Source organism: Melanaphis sacchari, unplaced genomic scaffold (genome assembly GCF_002803265.2).
Source record: "Melanaphis sacchari strain LSU unplaced genomic scaffold, SCAv2.0 Contig24_pilon_pilon, whole genome shotgun sequence".
Lineage (NCBI taxonomy): Eukaryota > Metazoa > Arthropoda > Insecta > Hemiptera > Aphididae > Melanaphis > Melanaphis sacchari.
In genome coordinates this window covers 1,721,982-1,743,274 of record NW_020271125.1, presented here as the reverse complement: position 1 = coordinate 1,743,274, position 21,293 = coordinate 1,721,982, and the positions used below count along the sequence as shown (strand labels likewise).

General features: G+C 27.5%; 1 protein-coding gene across 1 annotated transcript; it reads left to right on the top strand.

The window, feature by feature from the left end:
- The first annotated feature begins 3,910 nt into the window (after positions 1-3,910).
- On the top strand, positions 3,911-20,643 carry LOC112594968 (protein yippee-like 1). Its single transcript, XM_025340017.1, has 4 exons — positions 3,911-4,073; positions 17,850-17,893; positions 18,111-18,219; positions 19,724-20,643. Exons 1-4 carry the CDS (start codon positions 3,972-3,974, stop codon positions 19,826-19,828), a joined length of 360 nt encoding a protein of 119 aa, XP_025195802.1. The 5' UTR covers positions 3,911-3,971; the 3' UTR covers positions 19,829-20,643.
- The last annotated feature ends 650 nt before the right edge of the window (positions 20,644-21,293 follow it).

Below are 21,293 nucleotides of genomic sequence, written 5' to 3'. Positions count from 1 at the left end.
CACAGTTTTTTACTCATTGTGAGTATCGCGCGTGCGATCGAGTATTGTTTTGCTTCAGAAGCCAGTGTAATGTTAATGACATATTATATATTATGGCACCCGTCACAGTAGGTATAGTAGGTATACTAACACCTAGCTACAATATATAGTAATATTTATAATTTATATATGCGTATACGTCTATACGACTATACATGAATATCACATACATCGTGTGCAATACAATAATATATAACTCGGTAATCGACGCGTAACGCTGCTGTCTTTTATACTATCCGTTTTACATCATATTATTTTATACTCGATAACTAAGTAATGCTATTATCGAAAAACATTGATGCACTTGCGATGTTATCGCGCATCCACGACTAGATTCATCGGCGCACATTTATAAATATTCTATATCTTATATCCGTTTAAACACAATTTTTGACAACTCGTCACTCAAAGAGATCCTCACACCTTTATGTATGTATGGTTTTATTTTAGTGAGCGGATATCACATTTAAATCGATGATGAGTGTGTTGACATCGAAATTTCCTGTAATATGTACACACCTAATTTAATATAATGATGTTTATTTAAATACCTAATAGCGTAACCCGATCGATTAATAACTAAGTAGATGTAAATTTAATACGACTATAAATCATTAGTGCATATTGTAGTTTAACACAGGGTTTATTTTCATCCGTAAATATAAATGATAAATACTACTATACTAAAGTATAAAGTAGTGCACAATGATATGTTTTCAGTTATCGATAAACCGTTATAATTTATAAAACTAAAAACAATACTTTTTAAATAATTTATAGACGCTTTTCTTTTGGAATTGTAAATATCAAAAAATTGTTCATATCATATCATTATAAACGAGAAAAGTTAAATATTTAATTGGAACTAGTGGCGAAAAAGTAGAAAATATTGCTTATCGTTTGTGTTTATCGTTCTTTTTTGTCCATTGATTAACTGTCAAAACTTAAATAACTATAAAATAGAAATTGTAATGAAATATATCGAATATTGATTTACTTCGATAAATTAGTTCCATCGATATCAGTGAAATTGGTTTGATATTGTTGTGCGTCACTAGTACAAAGTTTATGGCTTTAATATGGTTATCAAAAGATATTAGATATTTCATACCCATGAATTTACAATTCATAATTATTTAATGACAATAATATCATAATAATGTTTTATTATATAATTATTAAATTTTAATTAAATTAAATTTTTATTTTTATTTAGTAAAATAAAAAGTGCTTATGATTTATAATATAATGTGTAGTATATTTTTCTGCTAAAATTTTAAACCTGAACCTTTAAAATAACATATTCAGGCAACGTTATATTCCGAAAAAAAAGTCTGCACACACCTATATGTTTCGTGTGTGATATATGGTGAGTAGTGGCTTCAGATCATTGCTTTCAATCCCTCTTAGCATGGTTAGTTTAGAACCTTATAAGCGGATAGCCCGCATATTTCCCTGTAAAGTACGTATATAGTCTCCTATAGTCCCATGGGAGACGTTGAAAGAAATATTCCCAGAACGACTGGTGTAGAATGGATATGTTAGTATAAATAGTTTATATATTTAATGGTATGGAATATTATGTTCCTAAGAATCAGTAAAAGACATTATAAGAGCTTAAATAAGTATCAAAAAAAAAAAAAAAATGTATTAACAAACGTTTTGCTCATGGTTAAACTAAAATATTGAAATCTGGTGCCTACAGTCATGTAATTATAGCTACTGAAAGTTATAAATTTAATAACAATATGTGAATAGTAAGAGTTTATATTTAATGGACTAATAATGTAAAAGTTGTATGTGCGTACTGTGCAGTATACATTTCATATTTCTTAAAACTCTTCATTTTATATACACATTATGATTTTTAAATTCACCCCATCGTTTCATAGACTTTATTTCTATTTAAAATTCCTATCTCGTTTCAGATTTTACCTCATGTTTTTGTTCTTCGAAAAAAAAATTGTTTTCAGATGTTTTAATGAAGGATTTTGATACAGTACGCTAGTGCGTACGTTGTAAATTACGCGGAACTATAGTATAAACCGAGGAAAATGTGGTACTGAAACTGAATTCAAAATAAAAATATCAAATAATAATATAACCTAAGTCTTCTTTCGGATATTAAGTAAAAAAAAAAACAGCTGAAATTCGTAGAAAAAATAAACTTGTTTAGATTTAATTTTTAATATTATAATTCTGACCTAGTTTTATTATTTTATTCAATTTATTCGTTGCATCATGTTTTTAGTTATAAGAGAAAATCAATCTGGGTAACATTTTTTGCTCAAATATTAATGCATGATATTACTGATAATAAATAAATAAACTAGATCAAATGATTTTTCTAAGATTATTTCATAAAATTAATTCATTAAAATATTTCCAAGAGGTAAATTATTATTATACTGTACCTACTTTAGAATTTAACTATATACGAGTAATTAATCAAATTTATTTATTTTTTTAATTCTGTTTCTCCTAGTGACTAAATTTCTATATTTATTGGTTTTATAGATCATTATAAATATATAACCTTTGTTAAGTAAAAACTTATAAATATTATTTATATTACATAAAATTATAATTTACAAACTGAAATGCTGATTAAACGTTTATTTCCTTGAATATTTTATTCAAATTTTATTAGTGAATAGTGATCTGTTAAGACATTATGATAACCTATAAATAGTATTAATAAAAAAATATTGTTTGTATCGAACAACAATTTTATCAGTATGGCTTACAGAAAACGTAATTTAATCACGTTTATTTTTGTTCTTAGACGTCTAAAGATTATAATACCTACATAAGATAATCACTTCAAATTTTTACAATGTTCTTTTTGTTTTGTTTTTTTTATCGCAAGTAGAGTACTTTAATTTAAATGTTAAATATCTTTCGAGTTGAAGAACGCTATCAAGATTCTCCATCTTACATGCAAGACAAGTGCCCATGTCGATTTAATGCGCTGTAGTAAACACTAATTATTAGTTTGTAATTAACGAAAAAATAATGGAAAATCTTAAATCCTGCATTTGATTTCAACTATATTTTTTTATGAACACGTAAAAATATGTTGTATCATAAAACTGTATGGCCAGTTAATAATATTTTATTATAAATTAATATGTTGCACGCATTTTGTGCAAATGTAACACGCATTTCTCGTGACATTTATAATTGTCCACTAGTCACTATAATTGTAACAAAATTTCACTGTGCCAACTTAAATATGTCGCATAATACCATATATTATAAATAAATTATAATAACTGTACGCGCGTACATAGGGTATAAAAAAAAAATAGACATATGACTAAAAATGTTTGGTCTGTTTAAATCGATTTAGTACTCATTTAAAACTGTACCTACACAGGACCAAAACAGTTTTGAGTTAACGTTAACGATTTGATTTATCTAAACGCACCTATCTTAGTTGTAGGCATTTAAATCTAACGTAGAATCAACTTATTTGTCTACCCCTTATACAGCATTGTTCGTGTTGCATTTCTACAAAGTCCTAAAAAAATTGATCGAGTGTATATACTTGCAAGGGTAGGAGTCGATTTGTCCTTGGGTAACGCAGTAAATTTAAATGTATACATTATATTATTAAAATCAATACTAGTATGCAGGTCCAGAATTTATTTGTGTACCGAGTAAACAAAATAATATTTTTAAAAGGAACACACACACACACACAAACGACATGACACAAATATAATATTGCATCGGTTGTTTACATTATACATACATAAACATGTTATTTTTTATTTACGAACTGCGCAAAACAGCTCATCAAAGCAAAAAATATTTACGCTCAGGAACGTTATAATTTATGTGATTTTGTTTTGTTATATTTCAGTTACACTGGATGCATTTGAACTTCATGTTTCAACCCGTAACCGAGTACCGCTGACTAGAGCACCATGGTCAAGACGTTTCAGGCGTATTTGCCGGACTGCCACAGGACATACTCTTGCATTCATTGCAGAGCGCACCTGGCAAATCACGACGAACTTATATCCAAGGTATAGTACTAGTAGTAAGTGATGATTTATAAGGGAAAACAATTGACACGAGTGAAGTATGTCGAAAAAGGAGATATGTTTAAAACGTCAACTGTGAGGAGGAATCTTATGTATGATGCAACGGTATATACGTATAATACGACAGTAATAACACATAATATAATGCCATTAATAATTATTCGTAACATAATATATTTTTATTTGTTAGTTGTAAATTAAATCAAGGTTTAATTTTCAAGACCAAATCATAAATATTGTTTATCCGTACGTCATTTATGTTTATTATGTAATATTGAGAGTGCCATAAGTGCTTATGATTTTTAATATTGTTTGGTCATCAAAACAATATTTACATTCGTTCATTACAAATACTCGATAATCTCAATAAACCACGAATTTATATAGTCACGAGTGATAGAACGTAGGTATATTATTTTTTGTATAAATAAATTATACGAGCTCTTTAAAATCAACAAACTGCTTACTATATAATAAATAATATATATAGACATTTTATTGATTCTCTAAATGTAGTATATATTATCTATATACCAAGAAAATGAAAGTTGAATAGTCATAATAGAAATTTAAAAATCCATTAAGGACATTTTTTCAAAATACGCGTTTCATAGTTTAAAAAAAAAAAAAATTGAAATACTTCGGAAGTGTGCGGTATATCGTATATGTATAAATTATACGAAGTCGATTGGATTGCTGTAACTACTTTGCGGTAATACGTTTTTTACACATATTACACACATGTGCAGCGTATTATTTACGCAGAAGAATACAAATATGATACTTTTAGTGTTATGTACTTCTATGTGTGGATAATAATATAATATATAGTCTGGATGGTATTTAAATCTCGTATCCGAGTGTAATAATTCATTGTAATAATCTCTATCCGTTGGCATTTATTTAGAAAGCCACGAAAACTAAACTTATAATATATATATATATATATATATATATAATATATACACACTCATACATTTCTTGTATTTTCTTCCCCCCCCATAAATAAAACTTTTTTCAACCAATTGCGCTGCGCAAAACGATGGGCCGATAGTTTTTCGATTTTAAATTTTTATTTGTCGCCTAAATTATACAATATATAATAATAATAATAATAATATTTGCACATGGTGTGTGCTCGCGCATATATTATTATTAATATTATTGTTATTTGCTATTATTTAAAGCTCGCATACAGCCACTCGACCAACGAACCGGAAGCAAGGTGATACACGCGTAGTAGTATAGTAGGTGTGTTCGTTCATATTCGATAATGCACATAATATATATATGTGTGTGTGTGTATAGATGTTATGCATGCGACTGTTATTATTGGAGAGAATTGCTTTCACTTCTCTCTGTATATCTTCATTCTGTCATATCTATTCTATATAATATGAAACTACGCTAAATCTTAAATTAAACGTATATATAAAAAATGTCCTCGTACTCGTATGCTATTTCATATTTAAATTATACTCTGTCGTCTTTACTCCGTCACTATATGCGCTCCACAGTTGTCCATCGATATCTCTTCTTATCGTTATGTGGGCTCGCGCACGCGTTGTAACCCAGAAAAGATTAAATCTGTGCTATGGTTATAATAATATAATGTTATAATATCACGACATGTGTTTTTTATACGCTTTATAATTATATAGAATCGTAAAGCTGAAAACGTTTTATTCGCGCGTATCGCGTGGGCAGTTGCTTAACATCCTGTAACCGCATATTTAATATTACATAAACGTATCACATATAACACATATAAGTTATAATCTACTCCATTGATCTCTATCTCAACACACCTAACATCACCACACTGTGCGTAAAAAAGTGAATTTAGCGTACAATATCGAAAATATTCCGTACTGGATATGATTTTCACGAATTTGATAAAATGAAAAAATTTAAATTTTTAAACCTTACTGCTCTTTACGCATTAAGGATCGGAACAAAATAGTCAACAAATTCTAATAATATTGTACCCATAGTAGCTATCTACACTTTGTTTTAATATAGTTATCGAAAATAAAACGTCAAAAAAATTAAATAGAAAAGATTATTGAAGGAGAAAAAATAGATAAACACGGTCGTGTATCAACAAATAATTACACATGCGTAGATATAGATATGATTACACAATGTTCAGTATATCCTATATCCTATATTCTAATATACCTATTATACTAAATATTATTTTTAAATTCCCTCTGAAATGTAGATCAGAGATGATACTTTTTAACACATTTTAAATTTTAATGTGTATTTTATTAATTTAAATATAACTATTTATGGTGTTTTCGTGTTATAATCGCCTTGTTTTATAAATCATAACCCCTCGCCAAATATCAGCCTTGTCGACACTGTTATGAAATAGCGCGCGTATATGCTATATACACAATGAAACAAAGGAAAACGTCTTCTGCAGTACTCTACCGCACATGGTCTGTAATTGCTATGTATATATTTATTATATATATACGTAAGACAACAACAATAACAACAACAACAGCTGTTGTAAGAATACCGGATTATTATGGGTTTGGTGGTGGTGGCGTAGTAGGTCAAAACCAGAGTTACCGTGGTAACGGAGCGCCGGTCTTTGTCATGGTGTAATATCTCAAGTCGTTCTCCAGTCCGTCGATCGTGTTTTGCATAGAAATTATAGTATTAGGTACCTACATAAATTTATCATATATATATATATATCAATTTACGGATTAAACGAAGACGATGGCATTTTGTTTCATTATACTGCCATGCGATCATTTTTTTTTTGTTTTTTGTAAAATTGTTTTTTCATCTCTTTTGATATAAGTACTAAAAAAACAAACCGTGTTATACTTATATAATATTTATTATATAGACAAAAAGTGAATAACAAAGTTTCATCAAAGCTAATCAATTTTAAAAGTATGCATTAATAATATATTATATTATAATATACCAATAATAATGTTTTTAGCAGTTGTTCGTTACAGTCTTTGTTACTACATTATACAGATTTATTCGTGTAACATTTATATAACATTTTCATAAACATTGCTCTTTAACATCGAGTATTTATTCTTTTGCTAAACAATTATAGATATACATTATACTTTTTAAGAATCGTTTTTTTTTAAAAAAAGAAGACGCACCAATGTATTGCACTCGAGATTCTTCTGCAGATAACTGTCAACTGAGTGTTTTTGAGTTCAGTATTTTTGTCGATAAAAAAAAATCTATATGATATGTTCGCTCGTACATTAAAATCTCAGTGCGTACTTAAAAATGTGCTTTAACAACAATGATTGTAATAAAAGAAAAAAAATAGAAAACAATAAAATTAATTTAAATGAATCAATTATTACGTCTTGTACGAAAGATATTAAAATTTCATGGAATATTATGTACAACTTGCGTTTTCAATAAATCATACATATTGTATAAACGATTATCATAATATAATATTACGAGTGTATAAATTATTTGTAAATAAATATACTATTAAAGCAATCTCGTTTGACCCATATCCGAAAAATATAATTTTAGGTTTCTGTTCGACCATATATAAATAATATAAGTTACTTTATTTTGACACCGGATTTTTTTCGTTTATTATCGCATTAACAATTTCCCCATTATAAAATTTTATTACGTGTGAACATAACACTTTTTTATCAATGTGATGGATTCATGTTTAAAAATTCGATTATCGTCTAAAAAATTATACCGTTGCTCATCTTAGTCATTTATACTTGATTTATGTATTTTTTATCATATGAGTAAAAAGTGTATTAATTTCATATTATTGTAAAATATCCCTGGACTATTGCCTCACGGTATTTACGGAATATAAATCTTCTAACGCGTGGATTCGGTACAGAAGTAATATACATTTATCTAAAATACTAGTAGATTATGTATAAATAATATAGTATAGTATGATATGAAAATTTGATAGGTATTACTCTATAATTTTGATTTTAAGCAAAGATTCAGCAGTATATCTATATAGATATATATTGTAACAATACGGACATAATGTTTACGTGTATATGAATAAATTAAACATCAAAAATTTCTTCAAATCATTTAAACATAATAATTGAATAAACAAATACTTTACTAGACACGTGCGTATACATTTAAATATTTAAGATATATTGGATAAACGAATTTATTAGAAAATATTATCACACTTATTTGCATACTTTGCTAGGAAAGTTAAGTTCATTGTACATATTAATATTAATATGTTTACTGCCTTTATCATATTATATAATTGATAAAATAAAAAAGTTTAATTAACATTTTTTAAACATTATTATTTTTAATTTTATTTGTTACAATGTATGGAATAATGACCATGTATTTTTCAATTGAAGTCGACTAAAAAACTAAAAAAAAAAAAATAATAATATAATAAATAGACTTAATCAGTATAATTAAAGCTAATAAATTAAAAGAAATATATAACAAAATTTCAAGTTGATTTAATATATGACAAATTATATGAAAAATGTTTATATATTATGTGTATATTATATTGTATTTGGTTTCCATTTTAGTTATAATAATTAATTGACAACCAAATTTAAAAAGCTATATTAAAATATATGTATTCAATAAATGTTAATGAATAATTAATAATGACCTAATTTTAACTTACTTAAATTTAAAAGCAAAAAAAATCTTAAAATTCTTTTTTTTACATTTTGCAACAATATATTTTATCGTGTAAAAACACCTTTCAAGTTTCTCTATTAATGCGATTCGATCCGTCGTACTATTTTCACGTAGCTACATTGTTTATTGTACGTGTCTCATTTATAATGCTATGTAGTCTATAGATAACTATTGTTTAGGTGTTTTTGTGATATCTTGGGCATGTACTCACTTCTATACTCTTATCTAGTTATCTGGTATCAGTTTTCTTTATAATTATTTCAAACTTTTACTCGAATTTTATAATTAAATCAATATTATATTGCTTATTTATTTTAGTCATAGATAACTTTCGGTCTAATTTTTGTGTCGTTAAGTTTTTATTCAAAGAATAATAATAAACAAATATTTTAAGCTGTCAAAGACTACTGGCATTTTAATACAACGGCTCATGCTGACTTTTAAAAATAACTCAAAAAATAGGTCAAACCCCGCGAGGACTTCATACTGGAGGAAGCACATATTCACACTGTGCGGTAAACAAAATTAGTACTCTACAATATCAGCCATGTGTTAAAAAAAATATGTTGTTTCAGTTAACCTATTTTATTTATTTTAAACCTTTCAAACATTTATTTAAAATTCATTAAATACGCGTATTCTACTTTTTGTTTACATGATAAAATTATTTGACGTTTTAATTAACTTTTTAAACTTTATCACCTACATAGGTATATAACATATACTATGTATAGATACTTGGAAAGTTTCTATAAAACCTGCTGTCAAAAATATTATCTCAAAAATAAATTAGTATCAGAAATCAGAATACTGTTTTTCTAGTATATTACTTAATAAATGTTAACTATATCGGTGTTGTTTAGACTCAGCAAAATATTTAGTGTAAAAAGGAAAAAAAGTCGTCGAAAATGTACATGAAATTTTCTAGGGAAATTATATCACATTTCTCTCGGCGTAAAAATGTACATTGTATTTATATGCAGAGTGAATCATCAAGCATGCTTACTCCCATATTTTTCTTTAGCAATTTTTAGCTTTATTCAAATTCTGATTTTAAGAATTTTTAAATACCCTTAAAGACCGTATTAACGAATTCTTGAGATTATTTGTCTAATTGTGCTATATTAGCAGTGTTTAGTGATGAAAAATATTTTTCAAATAATATTTTTTTTTACTATAAATTCAAGAAATAATTTTTTTGAAACTTTTAATGCATCTAATTAAAAGTTTAAACGAATAGCTTTTAAGTTGTTTTACTTTGTGTACTGACCATAACAATGGGTTTGGGGCTATGGTAATTTAAAAACTTTTGTAATTTTTTTTTATATATATATATATATATACCTATAACCTATATATTTACGCCAAACATCAATTAATAAAATAATAGGTGAAATAGGTACATACACGATAAAAAAAGCTATAGAGCTTAGAAACAACTAAAACACAATTTGATTTGCGTTACAAAGCATTGAGTTAAATTTTTATATAATCAATGTATGAATGTTTATAATTTATAAAAACGTCCAAATTAATAGTACTAGATTGACATAAAATCCATTTTATATTTTTGTAAAACCATTTTGAGGACTTAAATCGTTGATAAAAAAAAAAAAAAAAAAATTATAATAATAATTGGAAAACTAGAAAAAAATCAAAATTTTAACAAATATATCATTAAATGAAAAAATGAGGCGAGCGTGCTTGGTGAAACACCCCGAATAACGCCCATGGATTTTTACGTCATAGAGAGCAATAATATAATACGCTAAGTGTCGTTATTATGCAATTAAATCGAGAAATATATTTGTTCAGACCAGAACGGTTGGGGGTAATATGTTGTGTATTTATATTAAACATTATGAGTTATACAATTTTATAGACGTATACGATGCACAATAATATATATGGTTTCGTTTTACTGCAGTTTCCCTGCGTGTACACTTGCAATGCAAAAATTTATGTTTACTTTCTTCTGCGTGCAGTTGGATCCTCCTATCCCTATAGCGCAAACCGTACGTGAATACATGCGTAAAGGTCAAACGGTTCGATTACGCTCTGTATACGCGAAAACAGCCGAACGTGTGACGTCACCACAACACGCGAAACTTCCCGTGTTGATGTTTTTGTTCAGTTTATCGATGGCGGGTTGTTTGTATCTGCGCAGTTGTTACCAGTACACCGTGTTACCCACCCACCCACCACTGCTCGGCCGCGAGCCACTATTGCCAAGACAGAGGTCATTGCGCGAGTATTATAATATATATTATGTATGTCGTATATGTGTGTGTGTGTGTGGTATTGGTTTTGTTCGACGCACTTCGAATTTACAAATGAAATTTAATAAAAAAAAATTTCGTGCACGGCATTTTGATTTTTTTTCGTCGAGTTTTGACAAAAACCATTTGCTCGCTCTTGCGATCGTTGCACAATTATTATATTGTATTTTTACGTCGCGGCCTCAAGTGGTTCATGTTAATTGCATCGCCAGCTCCCGTTTGCTGTGGAGACGTTTATTCAGCCCCGTTTAAAAATATTAACATTTCCTCGATTCGTAATAGTGTTTTAAAATAATTACTATTAATTAATAAATACTTAAATGTTTACATATTTCATACCACATTTGTACTTGTAACCAAAACAACTCTGTTTTTGTTTTAAAAATGTTCAGTTACAAAACTCATTAGGTATCGCTTGAATAATATTTTGAATGATATGAAGGTTTTTAGTATATTATAATATGTACAAAATATTCTTAAAATATGATTGAACACATTAATTGACATAGGTACAAACTTTCATATTAGATAATATATTGTAAATAAAAATTAATTTAGAAGTAACTATAGGCAACACAATACCGTATTGTTTCTAATTATATTATATTTTTCCGGTTTATGATCAATAGGCACCTAATCATATATACTATATACATTTTATGCCATACTTTATTTTAATACATTATATTATATTATTTATTAATTACTTATAGTTATACGTTGGATGACGACCAAAAATGCAATAACCGCTGCAACGTTAAAATATGTAGTAATAAGTATAAGTTATGCAGTTTATTGCATTTTCAATGTGGTTATGTAAACACAATATAACAAAAACAAAATTAAAATTAAAAATTGTTCATGACGTGTAGCCCAGCACTGCAGCATGCGGGTTTATCGTCATATTATACACAAAGCTCGCACCAACAAAGCGATTTTTTACCAACTGGCCTGTCGCCGTTAAACCTCTCTCTATTGGTATACGAAGTATTTTATATATTATGTGTGTGTGTGTGTGTGTGTGTGTATTTATTACCCATAATGACATAAAACACAACGCAATATTTTTAACAATGCACACTAAGTACCAACCCGCAAAAGGCGTTTCGACGGGAATTGCGGAGTAGTGTAACACCTATACGGTGTAATAATAATTTATACATATTATTAAATTGCTATATATCATGGACACAAGTGCGCAACTATACCTTACATTTTGGGAGCGCTAAAATCATATAATACAAAGCTTACGATACAAATTACTTTATTCCTTTTTCATAATCAGTAACCACTTGAATAAAAAATAAAATAATTATTAACAAATATTTATTAAAATAGTTATCCTAACTTTTAACTACAAATTTATTAATAATATTTTCGGTTTTTAATCGATTTTTTTAATCTTTTTCAATATTTAACAGTGATAACGATAAATTTTAAAATCGTTTTTGTGTCACGCTATATAACCTGTAGACAATTTTTTGTTCGTCGCATTAAGAAATTAATAAACTAGTATTAATATTTATAATTAGACAAGTAATTTAAAAGTCCTAAACAAAGCTACCACCTAGTTGCGCCTATACTACGTATAATATGACAATATTGTTACTGTAAATATTATTACTGTAGATACGCATAACATTATAATAGTATCACATCAGGCATTAGTGTAAGTATTATAATAATAGTATATTGTAGTGTGAGCACGTGGACAATGTAAATTATACGAGTTCACAAGTTCTCTCGCTGCGTAGATTTTTACGTATTATTTTGTTTGTAAAGATTAGACTTAACCGCAAATTAATAGTATATATTTATACCACCGCAGTCAGTAATGAGATAAGCCTAAATACTGCATTTACATTTCATTTTACACATGTATAAAAACTAGATGACATATTTTTTTTCTTTATTTATATGTACAGAATAATTATTTTAATAAGAAAAAAGAGTTATTGCGATATGCAAGTTAAAATAATAATTATAATAATAATACAAACCGTATTATAGTGTATCATGATTTATATGTCATGTGGATATGTGATATATACGAATAAAACATTTTACGCATCAATTATGTATCAGTTTAATTAATAAAACACTGGTAAGATAAACAGAATATACAATACAAATATATACATATAGTGTATAACATTTGCGTATGTCAAACTTTTTAACAAAATGAACAATCTAGTAATGCAGAACTATAAGAAACAAATTTTTATATAATATTGTCTTGAATCGTATGACTATACTTTTAAATGTATAATATAGAGCATTAGTGTTGAATACAATTTTAAAATTGTATTTATTTAAAACAAGTATAAACGTATTTAATAATAAATATAGATATAATAACATAGGACGTAATTAAATTACAACATACATATCATCAAAATATGTAATGAATGTATATATTTATTATATCAATTAAAACGGCATTGTCAAAAATAATAAATATTAATAAATATAATAAAGTATTGTCGTATTGATTAATGATTATGACAAATTTTAGCTACATTTATGAGTTATGATAGCTATATTATGCGTAAATAATATATCACCATATGGTTTTAAATATACGGCCGACGATAGTTTTTTTAACAGCAAATAAGTCTGGTGTTTGTTTTCATTTCGTGTCTTGTTAGTAACTCAACATGTATTATTATGTCCTATCTAATCTCCGTATTGAATTTTATGGTCATTATGGCCGATTTGTTCATATACCACTCATTCGTCCGTCGGTTATGCCTAACGATGATAACAGTAATAATTATACTAATTAATAATGATAATGTACTTAACACTGGGCATTACGAAATTCTCTTTGTACATCGATTAATATTCTATACGACCGCAATGTAATCATTTCGGTTCATAGGTCCTTCGTTCCGCGGCTAGCTGCGGTAACAAAATATTATAAATTCATCCAAAAGTTTATCTAACAGACACAATTATTATTCAATTATAATATATTATATTATGCACGTGTATGGTATAATGTATCGTTTACAACAAATTATAATATTGTATTACTGAGCCGATATCGATTAGGTTTATTTTAATTTTTTTTTTTACTACTCGTTTACAATACGCCACGCACAATATAGACACAGTTTTCGCTTATATAATGCATAAAGATACACACACACAAAATATACGTAAATACTGTTTGGCTGATAGGCAGTACATACGTAATATTATTAAAATATTATAATGCTATATTAACCTACTCGACGTTCTCGTAATCCGGAATATGCACCTGCAGCTATTCCCCAAACAACAACCACTTAACCCCATTTTATTAAACTCGTCGACCTCTAAATCCTCCGTCCGCGCAAGATCGAAAATATTATTCTTCCACTTAAGGATATAAATATAACATAGTTTTATAACAATAACCGGCGACAAAACTGTTTTTGTGTTATTTGTTATCTCGTGTAATAAAATATAACACACAGTAGCTGTTATAGTGCGTCGTATACAATAATAATACTACGCGGTGAGTATGGTACGTATCACAACGATATAGGAGGCACCGCGTCTAGTGTGTTATATGATGTGCTTTCTACTTAATATACTGTTGTACGGACGAGTTACGGCAACTCGAAGTTCAAGAAAGAAAAACATTAGAGTTTTTGAATTGTTCAAAATGTTCAACGATTTAGTGTTGTGGTGTTTTATCTTTAAACGAGAATTTTTTTTTTATTCGTGATTTCGAGTGTCGATCGTATTTTGCTGTTTTGTTTGTTGGGCGTACCTTCGTTTAAAACTGGTCGAAATCATAAACGGTGTATACAATTGTAGATTATTCTACATTTTGTGCAAATCCTATATTAAATTGTTAAAATAACGGCTGGTGATAATTTGGTATTATATATTAATAATATTTATAAAGGTGTAAAACCTGTTTGATCATATTTTTCAACACACGTTTGTCCACTTATTTTTACAAAAATCTAAGGCGTATGTTATAAATTATAATAAGTCTATTGTTAAAAATTAATAAGCTACACGTGTTTAAATAAAATATGATAAATATTATCACGATATCACAAATGAAAAATATATCATATTATATCGATATGGTTAAGACCATTATCTGAAATTCTTATCCTATTAAATCTACTTTTTTCTATGGAATCTTAAAGAGCCTAGAGCAGCAGTCGAGAACGATGATTGACCGTCTGGTGTGATCTACAGTAGAGGAGTTACGCACCGTGGAAAACGTTTTGAATTAATTTAAAGCTTAAATAATGTTATATTGTTATTTTATTTTATATATTATAAATAATACTATGAAGCGCTCAGAAGCCGATTGCTAGGTAATTCGTCGTGCCCGGTTGTTTCCCGCGGTCTGTCGTCGTCGATTTTGTTACGCATCGTTATGCGTTATTACTTATTAATTATCGTATTATAAATAGTTCACCACGATGGGCGGGTAGGTATATGCCACAACAGACCTACGTTCCCAATAATTAATTATGATGTCGCTCAGTCGTATGTTCGGAAGTAGCGTTTTATAACGATTTACATCCATATCCGTATACCGTGATTTACTATTTTTCTACGTTCCTTGTTACCAACGTTACCCTGACCACATTGCAAAACACTAAACGAGTCCGTAAAAAAGCAAAACCGTCCGAAACATTTGAGTCCACCGCAGTGCGCACCTCTGCCGTTAAGTCATATTATGTAAATAATTATTTTAAGGTCCAATACGTAGGGAACTTTATTAAACATGACGTAAAATGAGGATTAATATTTTTAAATAGATTATATATTATAATACGACGTAAATTTGATTATTTTTTTGTCCTACGTTGTAACCGACCCAAATCCTATCCTGTTCATGTGTATAGAAGTATGTATAGTTATGTTTTACCTGATTTACTAAAATAACCATACTCGAACCAAGAATCGATGATATTTATGAAAATATTATAATGACTCATTGAGAGTTGTTGTTAACGATTGTGTTTCGTGTAGAAAAGTGTTTTTATGCGCTCGAAAAAAAACCAATTCGTTTGCATTCGTTATTATTCACGCTGTATATTAATTAATAATTAATAATATTATTTTAAATTCACTTGAAAACGTACAGTTTTGAGAACGGGTTGAGACGAAATATGAGAAGTAATACATATTGATTTTAATTAATTAATTGTCACGACCACTAAATATTGTATTTAATGGAAAATTTTCAATGGCTTTTCATCTCTCTATGCATAATTTTCTTTAAAAATGCTGTCTCTTCCTCTCTATAATATAATCAATTACTATTATCACTTATCATCCAATCGCATACATCACTTGACTGAAATACTTTAAACAAAACTTATCTTCGCATCTTGTTTGTAGAATTCTTACATTTTTTTTATTTTACGATGATAGCAGTAAAATGCAACGAGATTAATTTTAATCCACCACGATTACTGGAAATTTTGTGAGCAAATCACTAACGTCTTACATACAATCTACATACCTTTAACGAGAGTCATACTACAAAAACAGAAGTGCATTAAAGGCATTTTAAAACATTTAATACGTTAAAACTTTAAACGTAATTTCGCAGAGTTATAAATGAGTCTTACTAACTAATAGCTGGTACCTATAAGTAGTTTCAAGTTTTTAACGTCCTACATTTTCTGTATCGCGTATAACAATGGCAAATTATTTAATCAATGAAATCACACCCATTTATATTGTTGATTAAATTACTTGTACAGTAATTTTATCTTAGTACCTAGGTAGGTATCAAGTTTTGTAATTTATTTATTTTTTTCATTATTATTTAACTTGCTCCATTTATTTTCTCTTCAAAAGTCTTATAACAAGTCGTATACATCACATAAATCGTTAATTTTTCAATCAAAAGCACACGGAAAATTTGAATCTATGTATTTTATAGTTATTCGTTAGTTGCTCTTGTATTAGACGAGTATATGCTATATGTTTGCACATACTTATATAGAAAATGTCAATATAGTATTTTATAACCTACATTAATTTTATCGAAGTCTTTAATATTATGGTTATCAGGTATGATGTCATCTCGACGGCAAATAAATAAAAAATAATCTGTATTTTTATTACCTTTCCCATGTTCTTATCGATATTTATAAATGTAATAAAATAATTTTTTTAAACTCTCGACATAATCATAAGTGACGAGGTTAACGATCTCGTCGGGTCGGTTTTAAAATTGATTTGTTAAAAAATAAAACAAAGAACATTATTTTCAATTTAAAATTTCGATTTACTGCAAATAGATTAGAAATCGAATACCTAATAGATACGCATTGCTCTTCCGTATTCGACGATCGTCTATTGTGGGTAATACATTTTAGACGCATGAACATTATATCTATTTAGTCATTTTGTTTTGCGGTGTATGAAAGAAAAATAACCAACACGCAAAATGATTCCATTTTATACCTAAACAGTAAGCAATTAATTCGTATTCGTAAATTTTTAAGTACCTATACAAGTTACAATAAATGTAATATTCTTCATGGATTTAAATATGATATATTCTATGTGTAATGATGCAAAATTTAACTTTATATTAAAAGTTTAAAAATAATTTAATTACCCGATTCAACAATGAAACAATTAAATTTAATTATTTGATCGGAATTTCATATAGATATCATTAAATTCTAAATATCATATTATATATTATATATGTGAAGCCAAATATATTTAGATTTTTAACGTTTAATTATAAAAAATAATATCGAATATTTTCAACAATATACAATATACAATATATTTTTATAATAATTTATTTTTATTATTTCAGTCTTTTCAAGGCAGTCAAGGAAGAGCATACCTTTTCAATTCTGTGTAAGTAATATATATTATAGTTTCGTAACGTTACATTTTTCGGGATTTCAAATAATAAGTAAAATACAGTTATTTCGTTAGCGGCGAGTAAATCTGTAATTTCGTAGAGATAAAAGATAATGCTTACGTTCTTACGTTTTATTTAATGATACCCGTTTGGTTTTTTTCCTTCTTTTTCTTATGTAACATAAATATTAACTTGTTCGTTCTCCCTTAGTGTAAACGTTGGATGCGGCCCAGCAGAAGAAAGGATTTTGTTGACCGGACTACATGCAGTCGCCGATATATATTGTGAATGCTGTAAGACCACCCTGGGTTGGAAATATGTGAGTGTACACCTACTGTATTATTAATTATCATATCCTGTGAAAAACGTAACAGTGTATTATTTCAAGAATAAGATTAGAAAACCAAAAATATAAAAATATAATTAATATTTCAATAAATAATTCTAAATGTAAAATATCATCGTAGGATTTTCTTAACTTTAAAAAAAATATTTATATATATTTTATTGTTCAGTTTAAATTTTTAGGAAATCTTTTCCATCGCATCATTATTCTGCGAACTACGGATATTTGAATTTCTTTGAACTTGAATCGATGATGTTTATGAATACAATTTCCCCGTAAAACTAATCCAATTAATAATGTATTATAATTTGTGAACCAAATCAATTTTAATAGTACTATTAAAATAGTACTAACAAATAAAAAACAATTTTATAAGCGCGTAATGATATAAAGAGAATTTTGCCAAAGGATTTACTATTTTGTAAAGTTGGAAATATAATTCACTGTTTATTTCAAACGTATATCATATATTATTAGTTATTAGTTATTACGTTATGTTTTTGGACTTCTGGCGATAGCATTTTGTTAATATTGATTACTTATTCAACTATAACCTTTTAAAGTAATAAATCTTCATTAAATTAAATATAATAATATACTTATAATTAATTTTTATCGTAAAATGTTTTATAAGTTTATTAAAATGAACTAATCACGTTATAGCACTTAAGACTGTTCCTGACATTCAGAGTGAGTCACCAAGCATGTCAAACCTCACTTTTTCTTTTCGTGTATAAATACTCATTCTTTAGAAGAAAAAATTTTTTCCATTTTTAAGACATTACAGAATATTTATTAAAAAAAAATAGTTTTTTAAATCATTATATTCAGTTTTTATTTTAATATTCTTAAAAACAATATTATTTAATATTATTTTTATGTATAAAAATAAAATTTCGAACGAGTAGACTTTAATTAAGTAATTATTATTTTAAGTTCAGATTAGCGGAGTTGTAGACCAACTGCTTCCGATTGCTATGCCACTTTTTTTCAACTTATCTTAACTAACTTTAAATATTTATAAGTTATAACTCATAGACTACTTGTCCAAAAATCAATTCTTATTTATCCAAATACTCAAATAAATGTTTTGTATTAAAATAAGGCATTAAAAATGCATGTTGTCATTTAAAAAAGTGAAAAAAAAAATTAAAAAATAATAACGATACAATAAATAATAAACTTTAGGAATAGATATTATTATTCTGTAATGATTCAAAATTATTTTTAAAAACCTTTATGGTTTATAGTTTTTGAAATAATATGTATTCTTCGGTAAAAATAAGTTCAGGTAACACAAACTCGGTGATTTTGTTTCTTCTTGTTTCTGCTAAATTATTGTTATATTTTCTTGAAAATGCACTGTAATACGTATGTATGAAGTTATCTGTAACGCCTACATACAGTATACATGCATATTGCATACTGCTAAGCAACAAAATATACATTATTATTTTGATGCGTGCGTGTGTTGCAGGAACATGCGTTCGAATCTAGCCAGAAATACAAGGAAGGCAAGTACATAATCGAAATGGCACACATGATCAAAGAAAACGGCTGGGAGAGCCCGCCGAAGAAATGAACTTCTATCGTCTTTCTATCTATCTCTCATCTCTTTGTCTTTCCCGTCATGCGTTTCTCTCGTCAAATTCTCTTTATTTTTCCATATTCACTCTCCTCCACCTACCCGCAATCGCGCCGAAATTAACTCTCTCTTTTTTTTCCATTGATCCAATCTCGAAAAGTTTTACGTTTTTCCGGACAATTTGTTGTTGATATTGCCGACGAATGTTCACCGTGACCACGACAAATGTTATCGCACAGTTTTGACCACAACGAAGGTGAATAAAATTATATTCACGCTGCTTGTTATAATATTTTCGCCATCGACCTAGCTCCACTGGATATACATGCGCAAGTGATCAACGGTAAATGACGGAGGAAAATCTCAATTAATACACCGAAGTTAACATTAGACGATTAGCTTGTGGTCTTATTATAATTATTAATGTAGTATTGATTAACTAATGGTGTACCTATTTATAGTGTTAAGTATTTATGTGATAACATGATTATGTATAAGAGTAATAATTAAGGGCAGCACTTTAAATCGATTTAAAAATAAAACAACACAAAATTAGACGTACCTATACACATCTTCCAAAGCTTTTTACTCGACGCATATTATATTTATTACTATGACCACAAAAATCAATTTATCGGTTTATTGATATTTCGAAATAGTGAGAAAAAATAATTATAAGTTCTTGCGTTGTACAATTAATATAAATCTATTTATTTTATTTCGATCAATTTATTACCTATAACAATGAGCTATTCGTATTATCATACAACATAAATCAATAAGTACTATAAAATATAAATTATATATTCAATAAATTAACGCAGGGTTTCGTTTTAAATATTGTTTTCGTAAAATTAATTTTAATTTTATTTTTATTTCAATTTTTTTTTCCTTTTACAAATTGATCCAATTCTATACATTTTAAGAAAAAAATATTTTTATTTTATATTTTTGTGTTATTCAAATTCATTTAAGATATACTTAGGCTAAAACTACTAACCTATTAATAAAAAAAAAAAAACCCAAAATTTATGATAAAAAAAATAAATAATCGCGCTGCTTACAATAATCTACTGGTTCTTTGATACACACCATAATATAATATCACTATTAAATAAATCAATTTAATAACATATAAAATAACACATTTTTTATCTGTCGACTTTAACTCGTAATAAAATTATATAACACTGTATTGATTAATTGGTAGGCAAAGTATTTTCATAGTTAAGCTTATAATACAATAATTATTGGTATAAATGTTATTTTCACGTACAGATTACACAGTTTCCTTTTGTTAGACACGGTTAGTTTTTATTTTTATGGCGGAGCGGCGTAGTACATATTATGTCACACGACGTTTTTATTACGGAAGTACCGTTATCAATTTCATCCATACTAAGTACTAATAGATATTATGTTATAGTGTCTGTGTGTGTGTGTGTGTATACATCGCCCTGGT

What these genes read in the sequence shown, in the direction of transcription:
- LOC112594968 (XM_025340017.1), top strand. Translation starts at nt 3,972, where the DNA reads ATGGTCAAGACGTTTCAGGCGTATTTGCCGGACTGCCACAGGACATAC. An exon ending in GCATACCTTTTCAATTCTGT is followed by an intron (nt 17,894 to 18,110) that starts GTAAGTAATATA and finishes GTTCTCCCTTAG; the next exon opens with TGTAAACGTTGGATGCGGCC. An exon ending in CCACCCTGGGTTGGAAATAT is followed by an intron (nt 18,220 to 19,723) that starts GTGAGTGTACAC and finishes CGTGTGTTGCAG; the next exon opens with GAACATGCGTTCGAATCTAG.